This window comes from Mastigoproctus giganteus, chromosome 11 (genome assembly GCF_048544385.1).
Source record: "Mastigoproctus giganteus isolate SK-2022 chromosome 11, ASM4854438v1, whole genome shotgun sequence".
NCBI lineage: Eukaryota > Metazoa > Arthropoda > Arachnida > Uropygi > Thelyphonidae > Mastigoproctus > Mastigoproctus giganteus.
This window is the reverse complement of record NC_143585.1, coordinates 155,073,672-155,092,162: the sequence shown is the minus strand read 5'-3', so window position 1 is coordinate 155,092,162 and position 18,491 is coordinate 155,073,672. Positions and strand designations below refer to the sequence as shown.

The following is an 18,491-nucleotide window of genomic DNA, read 5'->3' as shown; positions in this document are numbered from 1 at the left end:
ATGGTCCCACAGGAACTAGTCATCAAATGTTGATGACGTTGTAAAGTATATATCATATTTTAAGGGCATAAAAGGTGATATTGTTGTACATGTTGGCACCAATGACATTAAGAGTAGGAGCTCTGCACATTTACTTAACAAGTACAGGTCAATGCTGCAAAAAAGTCGTGAGTTAGGGTTAAATTTGAAAGTGTTTGCAATTCTGCCCGATAGGAGGGAATACATGATGAGAGCCTTGTCAATCAATTCGACCCTGGAGGGAACGTGCAATGCTCAAGGGGTAGAATTTTTTTTCAGCGTGGTCTGTGCTTGTTAACAGGAGAGATTGCTTCTACAGGGATGGAATACACTTAAACAGAAAGAGTGCAAGAATATTTACTGATGGTATCAAGGCAGTGCTAGGTGGGTTGGAAAACTGCTAGCTTCGGGGATTCACAGACTAAAATTAAAAGTAGCTGATTCTTGCACTACTTCTATTAGAATAAGCAGCGGCCTGGAGCAAGGGATGCTGTGGGTTTCACGGACTGATGGCAGTCATCGTGAAACAGGTGCATATATATGGAATGTGTTAGGATAACTAAGAATAAGAATAGGTGCACGTATACTTGCATGCATGTATACCAATGCTAGAAGTATAGTAAATAAATTTGATGAATTTGAAGTGTTCATTACGACATCAAAGGCGGATATTGTTGGGATATCAGAGATGTAGTGTTACAAAATTTTTAGGAATGCAGAATTGGAATTTGGGGAGTACAATGTGTACAGAAAGGATAGACAAAATAGGGAGGGAGGAGGTGTTATTCTGTTAATTAAGAAAAACATAAAATTAAAAGAAGTGCAACCAGTTGATATAGATGAACAGTGCACTCTTGAGTCAGTTTGGTGTGACATAAGCACTGTGAAAGCAAAAAAAAAGAGTACGGGTGTGTTATAGGCCTAATGACTTGAATGAGTACAATGAAAATTCTACAGAGAAATAGAGTAGGCTAGTAAATCAGAATGTCTTATAATGGGAGATTTGAACTTCCCAGATATTGATTGGAACTTGTGGGTTGGTCAGTCGCACACTAGTAAGACTTTTGTGGATTTATTCGATGATTGTTTTCTGTAGCAGCATGTTTGAGAGGCAACCAGAGAGGGTAATACTCTTGATTCAGTTATCAGCAGTGATCGTTTGTGTATTAAGAATTTGCAGATAAAGGAACCACTAAATGGCAATGATCACAGAGTACTCATGTGGCATTTACTTAAAGATATAATTACCATCAGGGGTAAAGGAAAGGGTTTTTGCTTCCATAAAGGCAACTACAGTGGTCTCAGACAGTTTTTAAATTCTAATTAATCGTGGAATTAAATTCACGGAATTAAAGGAATTAATCGTGGATGCTACCAAAAGTTTCGTACCTATTAAGAAATATTGTTGAAGGTTTAGGCCAAAATGGTTGTCAAATGAACTAACGAGACTCGTGGAAGAGAATAAATATACATGGGATGCAATATAAATTATCAGGCAACACAGAAACCTATGGCAGATATAAGCTAGTAGTTGTAATCAAGTCACAAAGGAGGTTAAGCAAGCAAAGGCAGATTACAAGAAATCTTTTGAAAAGGATGCTAACAGCAAGGATTTCTTTACTTATATAAACTCTAAAAGGAAGAGTATGAATCTAACTGGTCCACTTGATATCAATGTTTTGACTGTTGATGATCCTGCTCAGATAGCAAACAAACTGAATGAGTATTTTGCATCTTCATTCACACATGAGGAGTTAAGGTTTGAAAATGCCAGAAGGTTATCAAGTTGTTAGCAGGGTGCTTAATGATTTTGTAATAACTGAGAGCAAAGTGGAGTAGAAATTGTTGAAGTTAAACATAAAAAAGGCACCTGGGGTGGATGGGATCTATCCAGTTATATTAAAGGAGGCAGCAAAGGAAGTAAGCATCACTGAGCCATAATTATGAGAACATCCTTGGACTCAGGGGAGGTCCCCACGGACTGGAGATGTGCAAATGTATCCCCAATTCACAAAGGAGGATCGAAGGGTGACACGAGTAATTACAGACCAGTTAGTTTAACTTCTGTTCCGGGTAAAATAATGGAGTCACTGGTTAAAGATGCATTGCAGGATCATCTAGACAAGACTGCAGCAATAATTCAGACCTAGCATGTGTTTGATAAGGGAAAGTCTTGTCTGACAAATCTTATTGGTTATTATGATGGGGTTTTCAAAGGAACTGGATGCAAAAAATAATTTTGATATCATATACTTGGATTTCAGGAAAGCTTTTGACACTGTTGCACATCGAAGACAAGTGTACACATTAGATGAGAATAGTCTTAAGGATAAATTACTACAATGGATAAAAGGATGGATGAGTGGGAGAAGACAGAGGGTGGTAATCAATGGGTGCTGCTTTTTGTGGACTAATGTTATTTGTGGAGTCCGACAGGGTTCGGTGTTGGGTCCACTGTTGTTTTGTATATTCATCGATGATATTGATGAAGGTATATCAGGCTTAGTGTCAAAGTTTGCAGACGATACAAAGGTTGGCAGCATTGTTAATGGCACTCTGCTACTACAACAGGGTCAAGATTTGAGCAGATGGGCTGAGAAGTGGCAACCAAAGTTTAACCTTGACAAATGCAAAGTACTGCATACGGGTAGAAAACCCATATGCAGTACTTGGAATTTGTAACCCCAGAGAAACGTTCCAACTGTGTGGTACTAAATGAAAAAGACCTGGGAGTATATGTGCAGTCATATATGAAGCTTTCTGAGTAATGCAGATAGGCTGTCAGGGCAGGTCATGGGGGTTTTTTCAATGATATATAGGAATTTTGCTGCCAGGGAAAAGGTGATTGTCTCTCTGTATAAGGCAATGGTCAGGCCATGTCTTGAGTACTGCATACAGGTCAGGAGGCCTCATTTTTGGAAGGATGTAGATTTGCTTGAGCGTGTACAGAGAAAGGTAACAAGATTGGTGAGGGCAATGAAGGGATACTCTTACCAAGAGAGGGTGAAGTTCTGCAAATTGCAATGGCTGGAGAATAGGCACCTGTGTGGTGACCTGATTAATGTGTATAAGGCCTTGAATGCGTTGAGCACACTGCATTCTAATGGGATTTTTCCACTTGTTCAGATTACGAGGGGGCGTAGATTCAAATTAAGGAAAGACAGATGTAAAATAGATGTGTGGAAATTTGCCTTTAGCCAGCGGGTGGTTAATTGCAGGAATAAACTTCCATCTGTCGTTGTGGAAGTGGATAAGTTAAATAAATTTAAGAAGGAACTGGACAAACATTTAGAGGGAATGGTTGAGTGAATTTTTTTTTTTGGCTGATGCTGCATAAGCTCATACACTTGCTTTCTTGCATCGAATGCCACTACTACTACAATATTTTACTGTATTGTGCTAACAAGTGAAGGTTGTGTTTATAGTTATATTGAAAAGAATTTCATTAAATTTTTGAACTACTGTATGTTACATACACATGCTGTATGTAATATACAGTATTATTTATAAGATTATATATTATTTTATACATATAGGGTTTTTCAAAAGTGATGGTCAATAATTTAAAGGTGAACTGTACAGACTATAATATGCAAAAAAAGCCTAGTAAACATGGGTCCTTAAGTGAATCGTTTTCGAAATATTGCACATTTCTAGTTGGGATCCACGAATGACAAGGTGAACTGTACAGAGTTGGGATCCATCACTGACTTGTTTGCTTAGGTAAATTTATGCTCATTCTCTCCATTTCCACTTTATCAATGCTCTGAGATGTAGTAGGTATACTAGTCAAAGGATAGTCAACATGGAAAGAGGTTACAGCAATGAAGGGTATGCGGACATACACTTTATGTATGGTAAATTCAACAGCAGTGCACACGAGGCTGCACATTTTTCACAAAGGAGGATCAAAGGCTGACACAAGCAATTATAGACCTGTGAGTTTAACTTCTGTTCCCGGAAAATTAATGGAGGCACTAGTTAAAGAAGCACTGAAGGGTCATTTAGACAAGACTTCAATTATAGCTCGGACACAGCATGGTTTTGTTAAGGGGAAGTCTTGCCTGACCAATTTGATTGGATACTATGATGCAGTCAGAAAGGAACTGGATGCAGGAATAACTTTGATATTATATACTTGGATCTTAGAAAGGCTTTTGATACTGTTGCACTGGAAGACTGCTGCACAAATTGGAGCAGTGTGACATTGGAGGCAAATTGCTGCTGTGGATAACGGGGTGGCTGAGGGGGAGAAGACAGAGAGTGGTAATCAATGGACACTGCTCATCGTGGACTAATGTTATTAGTGGAGTCCCTCAGGGCTCAGTGTTGGGTCCATTATTGTTTTCTGTATTCTTAAATGATATTGATGATGGTATAACAAGCTTAATGTCGAAGTTTGCAGACGATACAAGGGTAGGCAGGGTTGTCAAGGACACTACTGTCACTATGCTGCTGCAGGATCTGGAAAGGTTGACCAGATGGGCTGAGAGGTGGCAAATGAAGTTTAACATTGACAAATGTAAAGTATTACACATGGGAAACAGCAACCCCAGAGCAACATATCAACTCTGTGGTACTACACTGACAGTGGTAGAGAATGAAAGGGACCTGGGGGTGGTTGTGCAGTGCAGACGGGCTGCAAGAGTAGCTCATGGTGTATTGTCAATGATATATAGGAATTTTTCTAGCAGGGATAAGGAGGTGATTATTCCCTTGTATAAGGCAATGGTCAGGCCACACCTAGAGTACTGTACACAGGTCTGGAGGCCTCATTTCAAGAAGGATGTAGAGCTGCTGGAACGAGTACAGAGAAGGGCAACAAGATTAGTGAATGGAACAAAGGGGTGCTCTTACGAAGAAAGGCTTAAGTTTTGCAAATTACAGTGTCTGGAGACTAGGCACCAGCGAGGTGATCTGATAGAGGTGTATAAAGCATTGAATGGTTTGAGCATGCTCAATGCTGATGGGATTCTTCCTCTTATTCAGAATAATCACCTGAGAGGGCATAAATTCAAACTGAGGAAAGACGGATGTAGGATAGACATGCAGAAATTTGCCTTTAGCCAGCGAGTGGTTGGTTGGTTGGTGGAACAGACTTCCATCCCTTGTCGTGGAAGTTGATAGCCTAAATAAGTTTAAGGCTCAGCTGGACAGGTATTTTGAACGAACAGAGGGGTGAAGCGGAAGTGGTTTTTTTTTTTTTTTTTTTTTTTTTTGGCTGATGCTGCATAAGCTTGCTTTCTTGCGTCAAATGCCTCTACTAATGCTAATGCTAAACCAAGAAGCATTTCTCCGCCAAAGGCAACCCAACAGGTGCATATTTATCAGGGTACATCAATGCCTTAGAGAACATGGGCGCTTCGCAGATGGAGTACGAGCAGTTAGGGCCAGAAGCATAACGTCTAATGTTGAGGAAAGCGTGTTAGAAACAATATTTTTTTTTACAAACTATTATTATTTTAAGGCCACCTGAATAATTAAATTCCTCTGCTGTGCTGTTTGTCTTATGTCTGTTTTTGTGGATAAAGCCCATTAAAGTTCCTTGCAACATCGATAGGATTCGAACCCGGGCCTTTTCCACCTGGTGTGGGCAGGACAGTGACAATAGCCCTGTCCTACCCACACAGACTGTTAGAAAGAACAGAATAAAATCCAGGAATTTCGACAAGAAGGATTGCTCTGCAAGAGCATGTACTGACTCATAGCAAACGTGTGGCGAATTTTACATTGCCAATTAACGTACCCTTACCATATCCAGCGTGTACAATGTCTCAGCAATACAGACAACCCTCCAAGAGTGCCCCCATAATCAGTGGCAGATCTTAACAGAAAGTGTGCATTATCTCCAAAACGGTTCATTTGCGACCCTATGTTCAATGAAACTTTTTTGCTTATTTTATTTTGTTCTTTTTGTCTTTAAATTATTGACCATCATTTTTGAAACACCCTGTATATGACCATCATTTTTGAAACACCCTGTAAGTGTGTGTGCATACAACAGGGCTTTTCTCCTGCCAGAATTGCTGGAATGGTGTTCTGGAAGTTAAATGGAAATAAAAATAAAAAATCAAATTCAAAATCATAATAAGAAATACAATGATGATAACATGCTTTTATTGCAAAAATCTTTATGAAAACATTTTAAATAATACCTGTTAAATTTGTTTTGTCCAATTTACCACACTTTTATAATTTGAAATATCAAATTAATGCCTATGATGCCATTATTTAAAAGCATCACTGTGGAATGAGAATCAGTACTGTTTATTGAAGCATCAAATAATGGATAAAGTGACTTCATTAACCATGCTACAAAAAAGAAGTGGGTGTGCAAGGCGAGTGGCAAAAGTAACAAGAGGCCAATATGATAAAATAATTTTTTTTTTTCTTGAGTTCTCAGAAAAAAAAAATCAAACTCTTTAATGTTTGTAAAAACTTCAAAATTCAAAAATTTGGCAAATTTTGCACCGTGATTTTGTAAAACATTTTCCTGTGGGGGACCACGGACCCCATTCTTTCCTGGGGTGGGGGGGGGAGACTTCCCTGGCATTCTTAATATTTTAAGTTTATATTTTACAAAAGAAGGCGTATCTATATGCATGAGAACAATTGGTGTATGTACATGTAATATATACACCCTAGTTGTGAAATAGTATTATATACTATGTACACATAAAGCATTATGTATGTAGGTAATTAATTAAATGGATATATATTTGAGCCCATTTTCTTATTTGAAAATTAACTATTCACAATCATCTCAAGAATGCATCCCTTGTACAGAAGGATGGATACACACATTTATACTCAGTTAATAAGAGTAAACAAACTGTATCATCACATCATAGTAGAGTAAACACACTGTATCATCACATCATTGAACAACTCTCTAAAAAATAAGGTAACTAACTCTCCATCCCTCAATGAAGGATTTTATTTGTACTTAGGTACATTTACAATATGCAAGAAGACTTGTATTGTAGAATTTTGTATAACTTCCCATCCAGGCAAAATATAACACAAATATTACTACAATAAAATTGAAGAGAAAAGCAATGAAAGTGGGAATGGATTGCCATATTAATTATAAAAGTTATAATATAAAGGGCACTATTACACACTGCAGATATGATAGGTAGTTGATTAAATAGAATTATGCTATAAAATTTTTGCTAATGGACTTGTGATGGGGAATAATTATATCATTTTCATTTTAGTTTTAAATTAAAAATGAATTTCAAAAAATGTATAATTTTTACCTCATGTTTGTATGCTGCTGCAATAGTGACCTGGGCTACTCTCCATATCTTCAAACTGGTTACTCCGTGTGTCCAAACAGGAAATTTAACAGTTGAGGAATAGGCAACCCTAGAATGGATACTCAGACTTTTTGCATGACGTCCAAATATCTGATACCAAAACCTTAAGCATGTTGCGCCATCTCCTGTACTTTCCAAATCACGTATAATCAAGTAAGCATTATTGATGATGTCTCTAGCTGCTATGGAAGGATGAACTACCATATAATGACCTTGGTAAAATAAAAAACATTTAAGAAATTTGAAGAATGTAATGTAAACCAATACATAAGATGCCATTAAGTTCCACTTCACAAATATAATAAAAAGTTACTTTTTTTTTGTTCATATGGTACGAAAGGGAGAATTATTGAATGTGAAAGATCTAGAAACTATTTTCAAGAAAAATATCCAAAATAACAACAGCTGACTGAATAGCCATTGCTCTACTATATTTTTGTTGTGTTGATGAACAGAGGACAGAAAAAAAAAAAAATAAATAAAAGTATTGAAAAAATATTACTTTCAAAACGGAATTCTGCACATCCAGAAATAAATCACTAAAGTGTTTTCTGAACACTTTAGTGATTTAAGAACAAGAACAGATAGGTCCCTGAGCAAAAGAAAGGTTGTTCCCCATTTATGCATAAAATAAACTATAAATCATCCCCACTCCCTGGCAGACTCTATAATAGCCCCAATGTGATCTTTAACAACCAAAGAAAACATCAGACCTCTAAATTTTAATACCACATACTCATTTGGACAGACACACCTATTAAGTGTGTGTGTGTGTGTGTGTGTGTGTGTGTGTGTGTGTGTGTGTGTGTGTGTGTGTGTGTGTGTGTGTGTGTGTGTGTGTGTGTGTGTGTGTGTTCTTATTTTTTGCAAAGTTGATAACATGAGAGAGAAAAGTAACCTTCAATAGTTAATTAACCATACTTTTATGCATAGCAGCAAATTTCCTTTAATTGGAGAGATTGTGCAAATCTCATGGGGTAAAAATTTTCTCAGCATGGTCTGTGCTTGTTAACATAAGAGACTGCTTCTAGAAAGACGTGATACACATGAACAGAGAGGGTGCAAAAATATTTGCTGATACTACTACTGAGACAGTGTTAGATGTGTCGGAAAACTGCTAGCTTTGGGAGATACGCTAATTAATAGATTAATATTAGCCATTGGCAGAGGTGAAGGTGATTTTTGCAATGCTTCAATTGAAATGAGCAGCAGCTTGGAAAGCAAGGTGCGGTGGATTTCCAGGACTGCTGGGAGTTAGCATTAGCATAAGCAGAGACAAATGATGCAAGAAAGCAAGCTTATATAGCATCAGCTAAAAACAGAACAAAAAAAAAAATCCCCTTCCCATTTCACCAATCCATTCACTCCAATAGTTTGTCTAGTTCACCCTTGAATTTATTTAAGTTGTTAACTTTTACAATGACAGACAAAAGTTTGTTCGAGCAATCAACCACCCGCTGGATAAAGGAAAATTTCTGCATATTAGCATTAGCATTAGTAGAGGCATATGATGCAAGAAAGTAAGCTTATTCAGCATCAGCAAAAAAAAAAAAAAAAAAAAAAAAAACCACCACTCCCATTTCGCCCCTCTGTTCGTTCGAAATACCTGTCCAGCTGAGCTTTAAATTAGGTTAGGCTATTAACTTCCACAACAAGTGATGGAAGTCTGTTCCACCAACCAACTACCCACTGGCTAAAGTCAAATTTCCGCACATATATCCTACATCTGTCTTTCCTCAATTTCAATTTATGCCCTCTCAGGTGATTGTTTTGAGCAAGAGGAAGAATCCCATTGGCATTGAGCATGCTCAAACCATTCAAGGCCTTATACACCTCACTGGTGCCTAGTCAACAGACTCTGTAATTTGCAAAACTGAAGCCTTTCTTCTTAAGAGCAACCCTTTGTTCCATTCACTAATCTTGTTGCCCCTTCTCTGTAGTCGTTCCAGCAGCTCTACATCTTTTTGAAATGAGGCCTCCAGACCTGTATACAGTACACAAGGTGTGGCCTGACCATTGCCTTATACAAGGGAATTATACAAGGGAATAATCACCTCCCTATCCCTGCTAGAAAAATTTCTGTATATCACTGACAAGACACCATGAGCTACTCTTGCAGCCCATCTGCACTACTTAGAGAACTTCATATCTATTCTACAAGCCTATTCTGTCTTGACTCAATTTGAATTTATGCCCACTCAGGTGCAGAATCTGAGCAAGAGGAAGGGTGAAACGGAGGGGTGAAATGGGAGTGTTTTTTTTTTTTTTTTTGGCTGATGCTGCATAAGCTTGCTTTCTTGCATGATATGCCTCTACTAATGCTAATGCTAATGTAGCACCTACACATGTATCAGATTTAGATCCATCAGTATATATTTTCAGACAGCATGTATTTGTTGAGGCATGAGCTGAATAAAGCTGCTATATATTTTGATTGTCCAGCACCTCTTTTCCCTGTTTCTGTAAAAAGTCATCAAAGTTTGAATGTGTACCGTGGTCGTTCTATTTTTCCAGCGTCCATGTGGATATTGTCTAGTGCAGCAGTTCCCAATCTTTTTTGATTTGCAAACCCCTTTCAACATCATATTTTGATTGCAAACCACTAAGCCTATATTCTTTGAAATTGTGCAATAGTTCTAAATTTTTATTAAAAAATATTTTCAGTACTACGTTTTTATAAGTGAAATTGCATAATAATATAAAATTATTATTAAGTGCCTATACATAACCACTGTCTTTGAGAATGAAAAAAAATTAATATGGAAAAATTATTTAACACGATATACTATAAGATAGTAAACTAATTATAAGGAATTGTGGGAGATGTGGTTTTATTTGCTATCATTAGAAATTCTTAACTTTACAATTAATTTTATTTTACTTTATTCTATCTTTGTTTATTGTTAATTATAATAACTCTTTTACCACAGTTCTCAAGCTACCTGACAGCTTTGTACAATCAAAAAGGTCCAAGATCTTTGGGTTATAATGTCATTTACTATTTTTCTTTATTTGGGCAAAATGTATATATCAATAGCTTATGCACAATTACTAGGACACCAATAATGATCAACAAAACATCTATAACAAAACAAAATTGTCTAACAAGTGACAGAAAAGTATGATACATATCGGCATGTTTGCACTCAATCCCTGCCTTTACTAACATCATGTTGCACATACTCACTATGTAAGGGCGCTTGACCCAAACTGCAACTAAATATAATTTTGAACTGAACCGAATAAATTAATATTAAACTATTTTGTAGTTTACAAAAATATACCTATGTAAATCTAAGCAGATGCCATTATCCAACTTTTAGTGCAACCCTCCCCCCCAAACACTTTTGCAAACCCTTGGGGGTTCACGAACCACTAATTGGTCTAGCGGGCCACTTCAATTCTGAATTACATTTTTAATCTGATTCCAGTGGTGTTTATTTTCATTTGGTTTATTCCTATAGCAATTTATGAAGAAAGGGTTAAAGAGGTAAGGCCAGATAGGATGTGAGGGGAGACTCTAAAGTTTGGTTGCTTATGTAGGCAGAAGCATCTGTCTCCAAAAGGATAATGGTAGTTCATGTGTACTGATATACAGACTATGGACTGGTGATGTTTGGAAGGCACCTAAAGCTATTCTAAGGGCATTCTGTTCAATGGTACTGAGGAAATGCAATGTTGATTTTCTAGCTGAATCATATATAAGGGCACCATAGTTTAGTCGGGATTGGATTATGGTTTTATAAAAGTGAAGGGAGTATTGGTCAACTCACTTGTAACATCACAGAGAGCGCTCTAAGGATATTCATTTTCTGCAGAAAAATACTTCTTATGTGCTGTATGTGTTTTAAGAAAGTTTAGGAAGTTTAATTTCTTATACAGGGTGATTCACTACCAGTGTGACAAACTTGCAGGAGGTGTAGGGGGCATAAAGACGAATCAGAATCACATAGCATTGCAGGGTCTGAAATGCCTTCGTCATGCGGTAGAGGACGATGAATGGGAGGTCGTGTGAACAGCGATCCCGCTGGAAGTCAGCATTTGTGAACCGTTTCTGTCGAAGAAACCAAGTAGCAAAAGTCCTCCGGAGTGGATAATCCGCAGGCTCCAATGATTGGACACTTTCCGATGGTATGAACTCATTTGGTTTGTTGACAGTATCCTCTATACAGTGGATTGGGAAATACCCAATCGTTGGCCTATCGCTCGAGTACTAGAACTCTGATTGCCTTCTGCAAGACGTAGGACATTCTCCTCATTGTCTGGCGTCCTCGCGTTTGCTCTCGATTCATGGTACCTCTCGTGAAACAACCAGTCTCACGTAACCTTCTGTGCACACGTGCGAAAATCGTATGATGAGGAGCATGCCTGTGCGTGAAACATTCCTGGTACAAGCGCAGAGCGGAGCGCCTGTGACAGGCCGCAGCTCCATACGCGAAGTGCATGTCGGCCAGTTCAACGTTTGAATACTCGTCCATCCTACTGCCTTGGGAACTGGTTCGCAAATGCTGACTTCCAGCGGGATCGCTGTTCACCCGAGCTCCCGTTCAACGTCCTCTACCGCATGACGAAGGCATTTCGGACCCTGCAATGCTATGTGATTCCGATTTGTCTTTGTGCCCCCTACACCTCCTGCAAGTTTGTCGCACTGGTAGTGAACCACCCTGTATAATATTAAACATAGAAATCTGATGTCATTGACTGGTATAACATGAATTCCCAAATACACTTCAGGATCAGGGTGCAATTTTCACTTCTTGCAGAAGTGTATAGCAAAAGTTTTAGTGGAGAAAGTCAGTAACCATTCTGTAATGTCCATGATCTTATTTTATTTATTGATAACTGAAGTTTCCTTTCATTGGAATAGATATTTCATGAGTGACTGGATACAGTGAGGCCATCAGAAGAAAGATATGTTTCTACAGATTGCGGCATGGTAGTTGTTACACAGTGTTTTCTAAATGCGAAGAGTGTGGCACTCAGGACTGACCTCCTTCCTCCCACATGGAGATTCTGTAGAGTGCACTCTGATAATGGATCTGAAAGGCTCAATCTTTGAGAAAGCTCTGAATTAATGATCGTAAATGGCCTCTTAGTCCTAGGGCATGTAGGTCATGCAGGATGCCATGTGGTTTCAAATGCTTTCTCTATATCTAAGCTCACCAAGATCAAAGGTTCATTCTTTATGAATGCAGTTCGCACATTTGGATCAGCCTTTATTATAAGGTCTAAGGTAGACCAGTTTTTTTTGAAATCCAAACTGATCATTGATCACAGAAGTCTGAGTTTCCAGATACCAGGTGAGGTGACTGTGTATAAATTTTTCTAAGAGTCTTACCCAAGCAGCTATTAAGTGAGATTGGTCTATAATTACATGGGTCTGATTAGTCTTTTCCTGGCTGTAAAATGTTGCAGAAAATAGGAGAATAATGTGTGACAAGTATTGGGTTAAAAAAAGTTTTAGGAAAGATAAAGGGTTCTCTCATTTAGATTCTTTAACATCACATAATATATGCCATTTGGAACAGGTGCATTGTTGACCGATTTCTTTAAAGATTCTTCTAATTCATACATTGTTAGTGGTTCATTATAAGAGACGTTGACTTTGTTCCAAAATTTATTTTATATTTTTCTGCTACTGATTTCACTTTTAGGAAAGATGGATTACATGTGGATGATACAGAATGGTGAGCAAACGATTCTGCAAGGATGTTTCCAATATCCCCAGGAAGGTTTATCTCCTGTCCATTACAGATGATGATTGGGGAAGGAACTGATGGAAACATATTGTTCAAGGTTTAGGCCTAAATGGTTATCATATGAACTAATGAGACTCATGACAGAGAAGAAAAATGCATGGGAGGCATATAAATTATCAAGCAACTCAGAAGCCTGTGGCAGATATAAGTTAGTCTGTAATCAGGTCACAAAGGAGGTTAGTCAGGCGAAGCAAGGATAACAAGAAATCTTTGGCAAAGGATGCTAAGAATAACAGCAAGGATTTATTTCTTATATAAACTCTAAAAGGAAGGGGATGAATCTGATCGGTCCACTTGATATCGATGGTTCGACTGTTGATGATCCTGCTCAGACAGCAAGCAAACTAATTAGTATTTTGTATCTACATTCACCCATGAGGAGTTATTATGGTTTGAAAATGGCAGAAGGTTATCAAATTGTAGCATGGTGCTTAATGATTTTGTAATAACTGAGAGCAAAGTGGAGGAGAAATTGTTGAAGTTAAACATAAGGAAGGCACCTGGGGTGGATGGATCTATCCAGTTATATTAAAGGAGGCGGCAAAGCAACTAAGCAAACCCTTAGCCATAACTATGAGAGCATCCTTGGACTCAAGGGAGGTCCAAACAGACTGGAGATGTGCAAATGTATCCCCAATCCACAAAGGGGGGATTGAAGGGTGACACGAGTAATTACAGACCAGTTAGTTTAACTTCTGTTCCAGGTAAAATACTGGAGTCACTGGTTAAAGATGTACTGCAGGATCATCTAGACAAGACTGCAGCAATAATTCAGACACAGCATGGGTTTGTTAAGGGAAAGTCTTGTGTGACAAATTTGATAGGATATTATGATGTGGTTACAAAGGAGCTGGATGCAAAAAATAATTTTGATATCATATATTTGGATTTCAGGAAAGCTTTTGACACTGCTGCGCATGGAAGACTATTGTAAAAATTGGGGCAGAATGGTATTACGGGTAAGTTGCTACAATGGATAAAAGGATGGTTGAGTGGGAGAGGACTGAGGGTGGTAATTAATGGGTGCTGCTCATCGTGGACTAATGTTATTAGTGGCGTCCCACAGGGTTTGGTCTTGGGTGCTCTGTTGTTTTGTATATTTATCAATGATATCGATGAAGGTATATCAGGCTTAGTGTTGAAGTTTGCAGATGATACAAAGGTTGGCAGGGTTGTTAATGACAGTAATGGCTGTTGTTACTTTGGTTTTTAGGAGCATTAGCAACTAAGGCCATATTGCTCCGGGATATGCGGTGGTCATTCCTTGACCTTTCTGCATCCTCCGTATTTGGTGGTGATGGGCTCGAACCCCGGTCTAATCAAGAAGCGTGTGCTACGCACTGCTGCTCCTTCCCACCTGGCTATGGAGGTGCCCGACAGTAATGGCAGTGTGCTACTGCAACAGGATCTGGATAATTTGGGCAGATGGGCTAAGAAGTGGCAACTGAAGTTTAACCTTGACAAATGCAAAGTACTGTATATGGGTAGAAGTAACCCCAGAGAAACATACTAACTGGGTGGTACTACACTTAAGGTGGTAGAAAATGAAAAAGACCTGGGAATAATTGTGCAGTCAGATATGAAGTTTTCTGAGCAATGTAGACAGGCTGCCAGGGCAAGTCATTGGGGTTTTGTCAATAATATATAGGAATTTTGCTAGCAGGGAGAAGGAGATGATTGTCCCTCTGTATAAGGCAATGGTCAGGGCACGCCTTGAGTACTGCGTACAGGTCTGGAGACCTAATTTTAGGAAGGATGTAGATTTTTTTGATCATGTACAGAGAAGGGCAACAAGATTGGTGAGGGGAATGAAGGGATTCTCTTACCAAGAGAGGCTTAAGTTTTGCAAATTGCAGTGGCTGGAGACTAGGCACCTGCACGGTGATCTGATTGAGGTGTATAAGGCCTTGAATGGGTTGAGCATGCTGAATTCTGATGGGATCATTTCACTTGTTCAGATTACGAACCTAAGGAGGCATAAATTCAAATTAAGAAAAGACAGAAGTAGAATAGATGTGCGGAAATTTGCCTTTAGCCAGTGGGTGGTTAACTGCTGGAACAAACTTCCATCTGTCGTTGTGGAGCTTGATAGGTTAAATAAATTTAAGGAGGAACTGGACAGGTATTTGGAGGGAATGGTGTGATTTTTTTTTTTGGCTGATGCTGCATAAGCTCATACACTTGCTTTTACTACTACTAAGTGCTTGAATATGATATATTTTTTCTTTCACACGAATTTTAAATTAATTGAAAGGAAAATTCAAGCAAATCAGCTTATATTTATGAAAATTTTGTGGAAAATAAATCTTTATTCAATATCCTATTGAGTACATACTCGTACATAAATATAAAAACATATCTAATTTAACTGAAAATACCCATTCTATACTAATCATTTAATATGTTCTCAGACTCTGGAGATTTTGGTGGTGTCTTGAAGTACTTTTCCAATGATGCCTGCACTGTATTTCTTTTTTTCTTGTCGTAAATCTGTTTGTAGCATGCAGATGCATCATGAACTGCTTCAATCACTTTCTCAAACTTTTTGGTGGCTGGATCCTGAGATTTTAAGTCAGCTAGTCCTTCATTGATCACTCTAAAGCATTTTACCATTTCTTTAGTATCAAATCATTTTGAGGGTTAAACTTCCTGTTCGTCCTCCAAAACCTAGTCTTCATTTTATTGATACCAAGCTCCATCAAACTTTCACTACTTAATTCCTTTCTATGACTGTGCAACAATTCAATAAAGTCATCTTCCTCTAAATTTAATTCCAATGTTCTGGTTATTTCCACAAGCTCTAATTAAATCTTCATTTTCTTCACTTCCAGAAGCATCAAACTGGGGGGGCAAGTTTCTATTAGAAGACATTCATGTTTGATACTGTAATTTCACTCCAGGCAGAACCAATGTTTTTAATAGCTTTGTAAATGTGGAATTCTTTCCAAAACTGCTTCAATGATCTGACATTCTATCCTTCAGTGGCCCTTACTGCCTGTCTAAATATTGTTTGTAGATAATACTTTTTGAATGTCTGAATTTTTATTTATTTCTTTTATGAAAACCTCAAACATGAGAGGTATTACAACCTATAGTAATTAGTACCAAGCATAGGTCAAAGGTTCACAAGATGAAAGAAGATATTTGTTGACATTAAACTTGAACTTCTGTAGACTGTAATTTCGAGGAAATACGTATGAAGGAAGTTTGTTCCAGAAAAGGGCAGCTGAATTAAAAAACAAAGAAGATGAAAAGTTGGTTCTATGAGTTTGAAGTTGGATAGTAGACGGATGTTGGCTGGTGGTGGCACATGCTCGAACTATTTTGAAAGAGAGAGAGAGTGGGAATTATAGAAGCTAATTCAGAACAGGGCCCATGGAAGTATCTGTAGAAAAGGCATGCAGCAGAAACAGAAAGTGGAGAGATTCTGTTATAGATGAGTCATTAATTAACCTAACTGCCCTCTATGGAATGGAATCTAGAAGCCTGAGAGAAGTTTTGGGGGCACCACCCCAGAGGAAGCAATATTTGTATGTGCTTGTGCCAAGAGAGATTAGTAGTCAGGATTCTCCAAAAGAGATATATCATCCTGCCAAGATCTCAGAATGTCCAAGTTAAGCATACGAGAAGAAGAATCTTTTTTGCAAGATATAAGACAGGGCTGAGTATTAGAAGGACTGAAATCAACTAAGTTGACTATGCCCCACTAGAGAATTACCTGGAGATTGGAATTTAAGGAATTGGTAGTGGATATTCGAGAAGTTGCAGCTGATTGAGCAGGTGAGGTTTCTCAAACTGGAAAGTGAAATGCAATGTGCTATCATCAGCAAAACTAAGAATAGTATTTCTGATCAATGGAAGAAGGTCATTAATATACAAGAGGAAAAGAGTGGAAGAAAGAACTGAACCTTGGAGGACACCAGCATTACTGGAGAAGTTAGAGAAGACAAAGGGGCCATCTACCATCATTCTCAGTGAGCGGTCAGAGAGAAAACTGGATAAATAATTACAAAAAATAGTTGGGAAATCATAAGATGGAAGCTTGTTTAGAAGACCTTTAAGCCAAACAAGATTGAAAGCCTTTGAGATGACAAGAGCAACTGCTTGTGTTTCACTGAACATTTCCAAGAAATTTTTCCATAAATAGGTAACATTAACCAGAATATCACCGGTGGATCGACACTGATGGAATCCATACTGGTGATCGTTTATCAGACAGAAGGTTGCTAGGTAGTTTAAGAGTTGGTGATTAATTCATTTCTCCATTACTTTAGAAAGAGTAGAAGTAATTGCAATGGGACGATAATTGGATGGGAGGGATTTGTCGACCTTTTTAAGAATTGGCTGGATATGAGCAAATTTCCAAGCAGAAGGAAAAACATCCAACTTTGGAATAAGAAAGTGAAAAAAAGCGGCAAAGAACAGGAGTAAGTTCAAGAGCACAGGTTTTGAGAACACGTAAAGAAATATCATCAGGACTAGGAGCTTTCTTAACATCAAAATTAATCAAAATCCTTCTGACATCCTTTTGACGGAAGACCACAGGAGACACTGAATGAAGATTGTTGAGAATGATGGGAGGTGTTTTACCAAGATCATTAATACATTTGTTAGAAGAAAAATGAGATGATAGCAGGTTAGCTTTATCCTTGGCTGAAGTTACAATAGAACCACCTGATTGAGGTGGGAGCAGAGATGGGCAAAGGTTGCAGCCAAAAGCTTTGGCAAGACACCAGAATGCTAGGCTACCATTAGGGCAAGAAGCTTGTTGTTGTTGTTGTTGTTGTTTTTTGGAGCATTAGCAACTAAGGCCATATTGCTCCGGGGATATGCGGTGGTCATTCCCTGACCTTTCCGCATTCTCCGTATGTGGTGGTGACGGGCTCGAACCCCGGTCTAATCAAGAAGCGTGTGCTACGCACTGCTGCTCCTTCCCACCTGGCTACGGACGCGCCGGGCAAGAAACAAGATTTCTATTCTTAGCCTGTTCAAAATCTAGTTTGGAGTTATCAACAACTACTTTGTAATTGTTGTGAGGTTTGGTGTAGGCAGAAAATGAAACTGAAGAATTGGAAACAAGCTAATTACGATATGCAACATTCTTTTCTTGAACAGCCTTAGCACATTTATTGGAAAACCAAGGTTTAGATAGAGGACGAGATTTTAAAGTGGAGTGTGGAATATAGGATTCCACTGCTATAAGAAAAATTTCACTGACACGATCTCAGCAAACATTGATATCAGAAGTTTTGAATCAGTAATCCAACCAAGGAATAGAAGAAAAGAAATCTGGCAGGTCATCCCATTTTGCACACTTGTAATGCCAAACAACAGGAGGTTTGGAATAGCCATGAGATAAAGGCTCCATTGGAGAAGAGACAATCACAAATTA

At 38.3% G+C, this 18,491-nt stretch overlaps 1 protein-coding gene across 1 annotated transcript in view; it reads right to left on the bottom strand.

Annotated features, from left to right (window-relative positions):
• LOC150078523 (MAM and LDL-receptor class A domain-containing protein 2-like) overlaps positions 1-18,491 on the bottom strand; it is a 765,548-nt gene that overhangs the window by 616,431 nt on the left and 130,626 nt on the right. Inside the window, exon 9 of the mRNA XM_090384594.1 lies at positions 7,281-7,552. Coding sequence (XP_090240720.1) covers positions 7,281-7,552 — 272 coding nt within the window. The remainder of the gene's footprint in view (positions 1-7,280; positions 7,553-18,491) is intronic.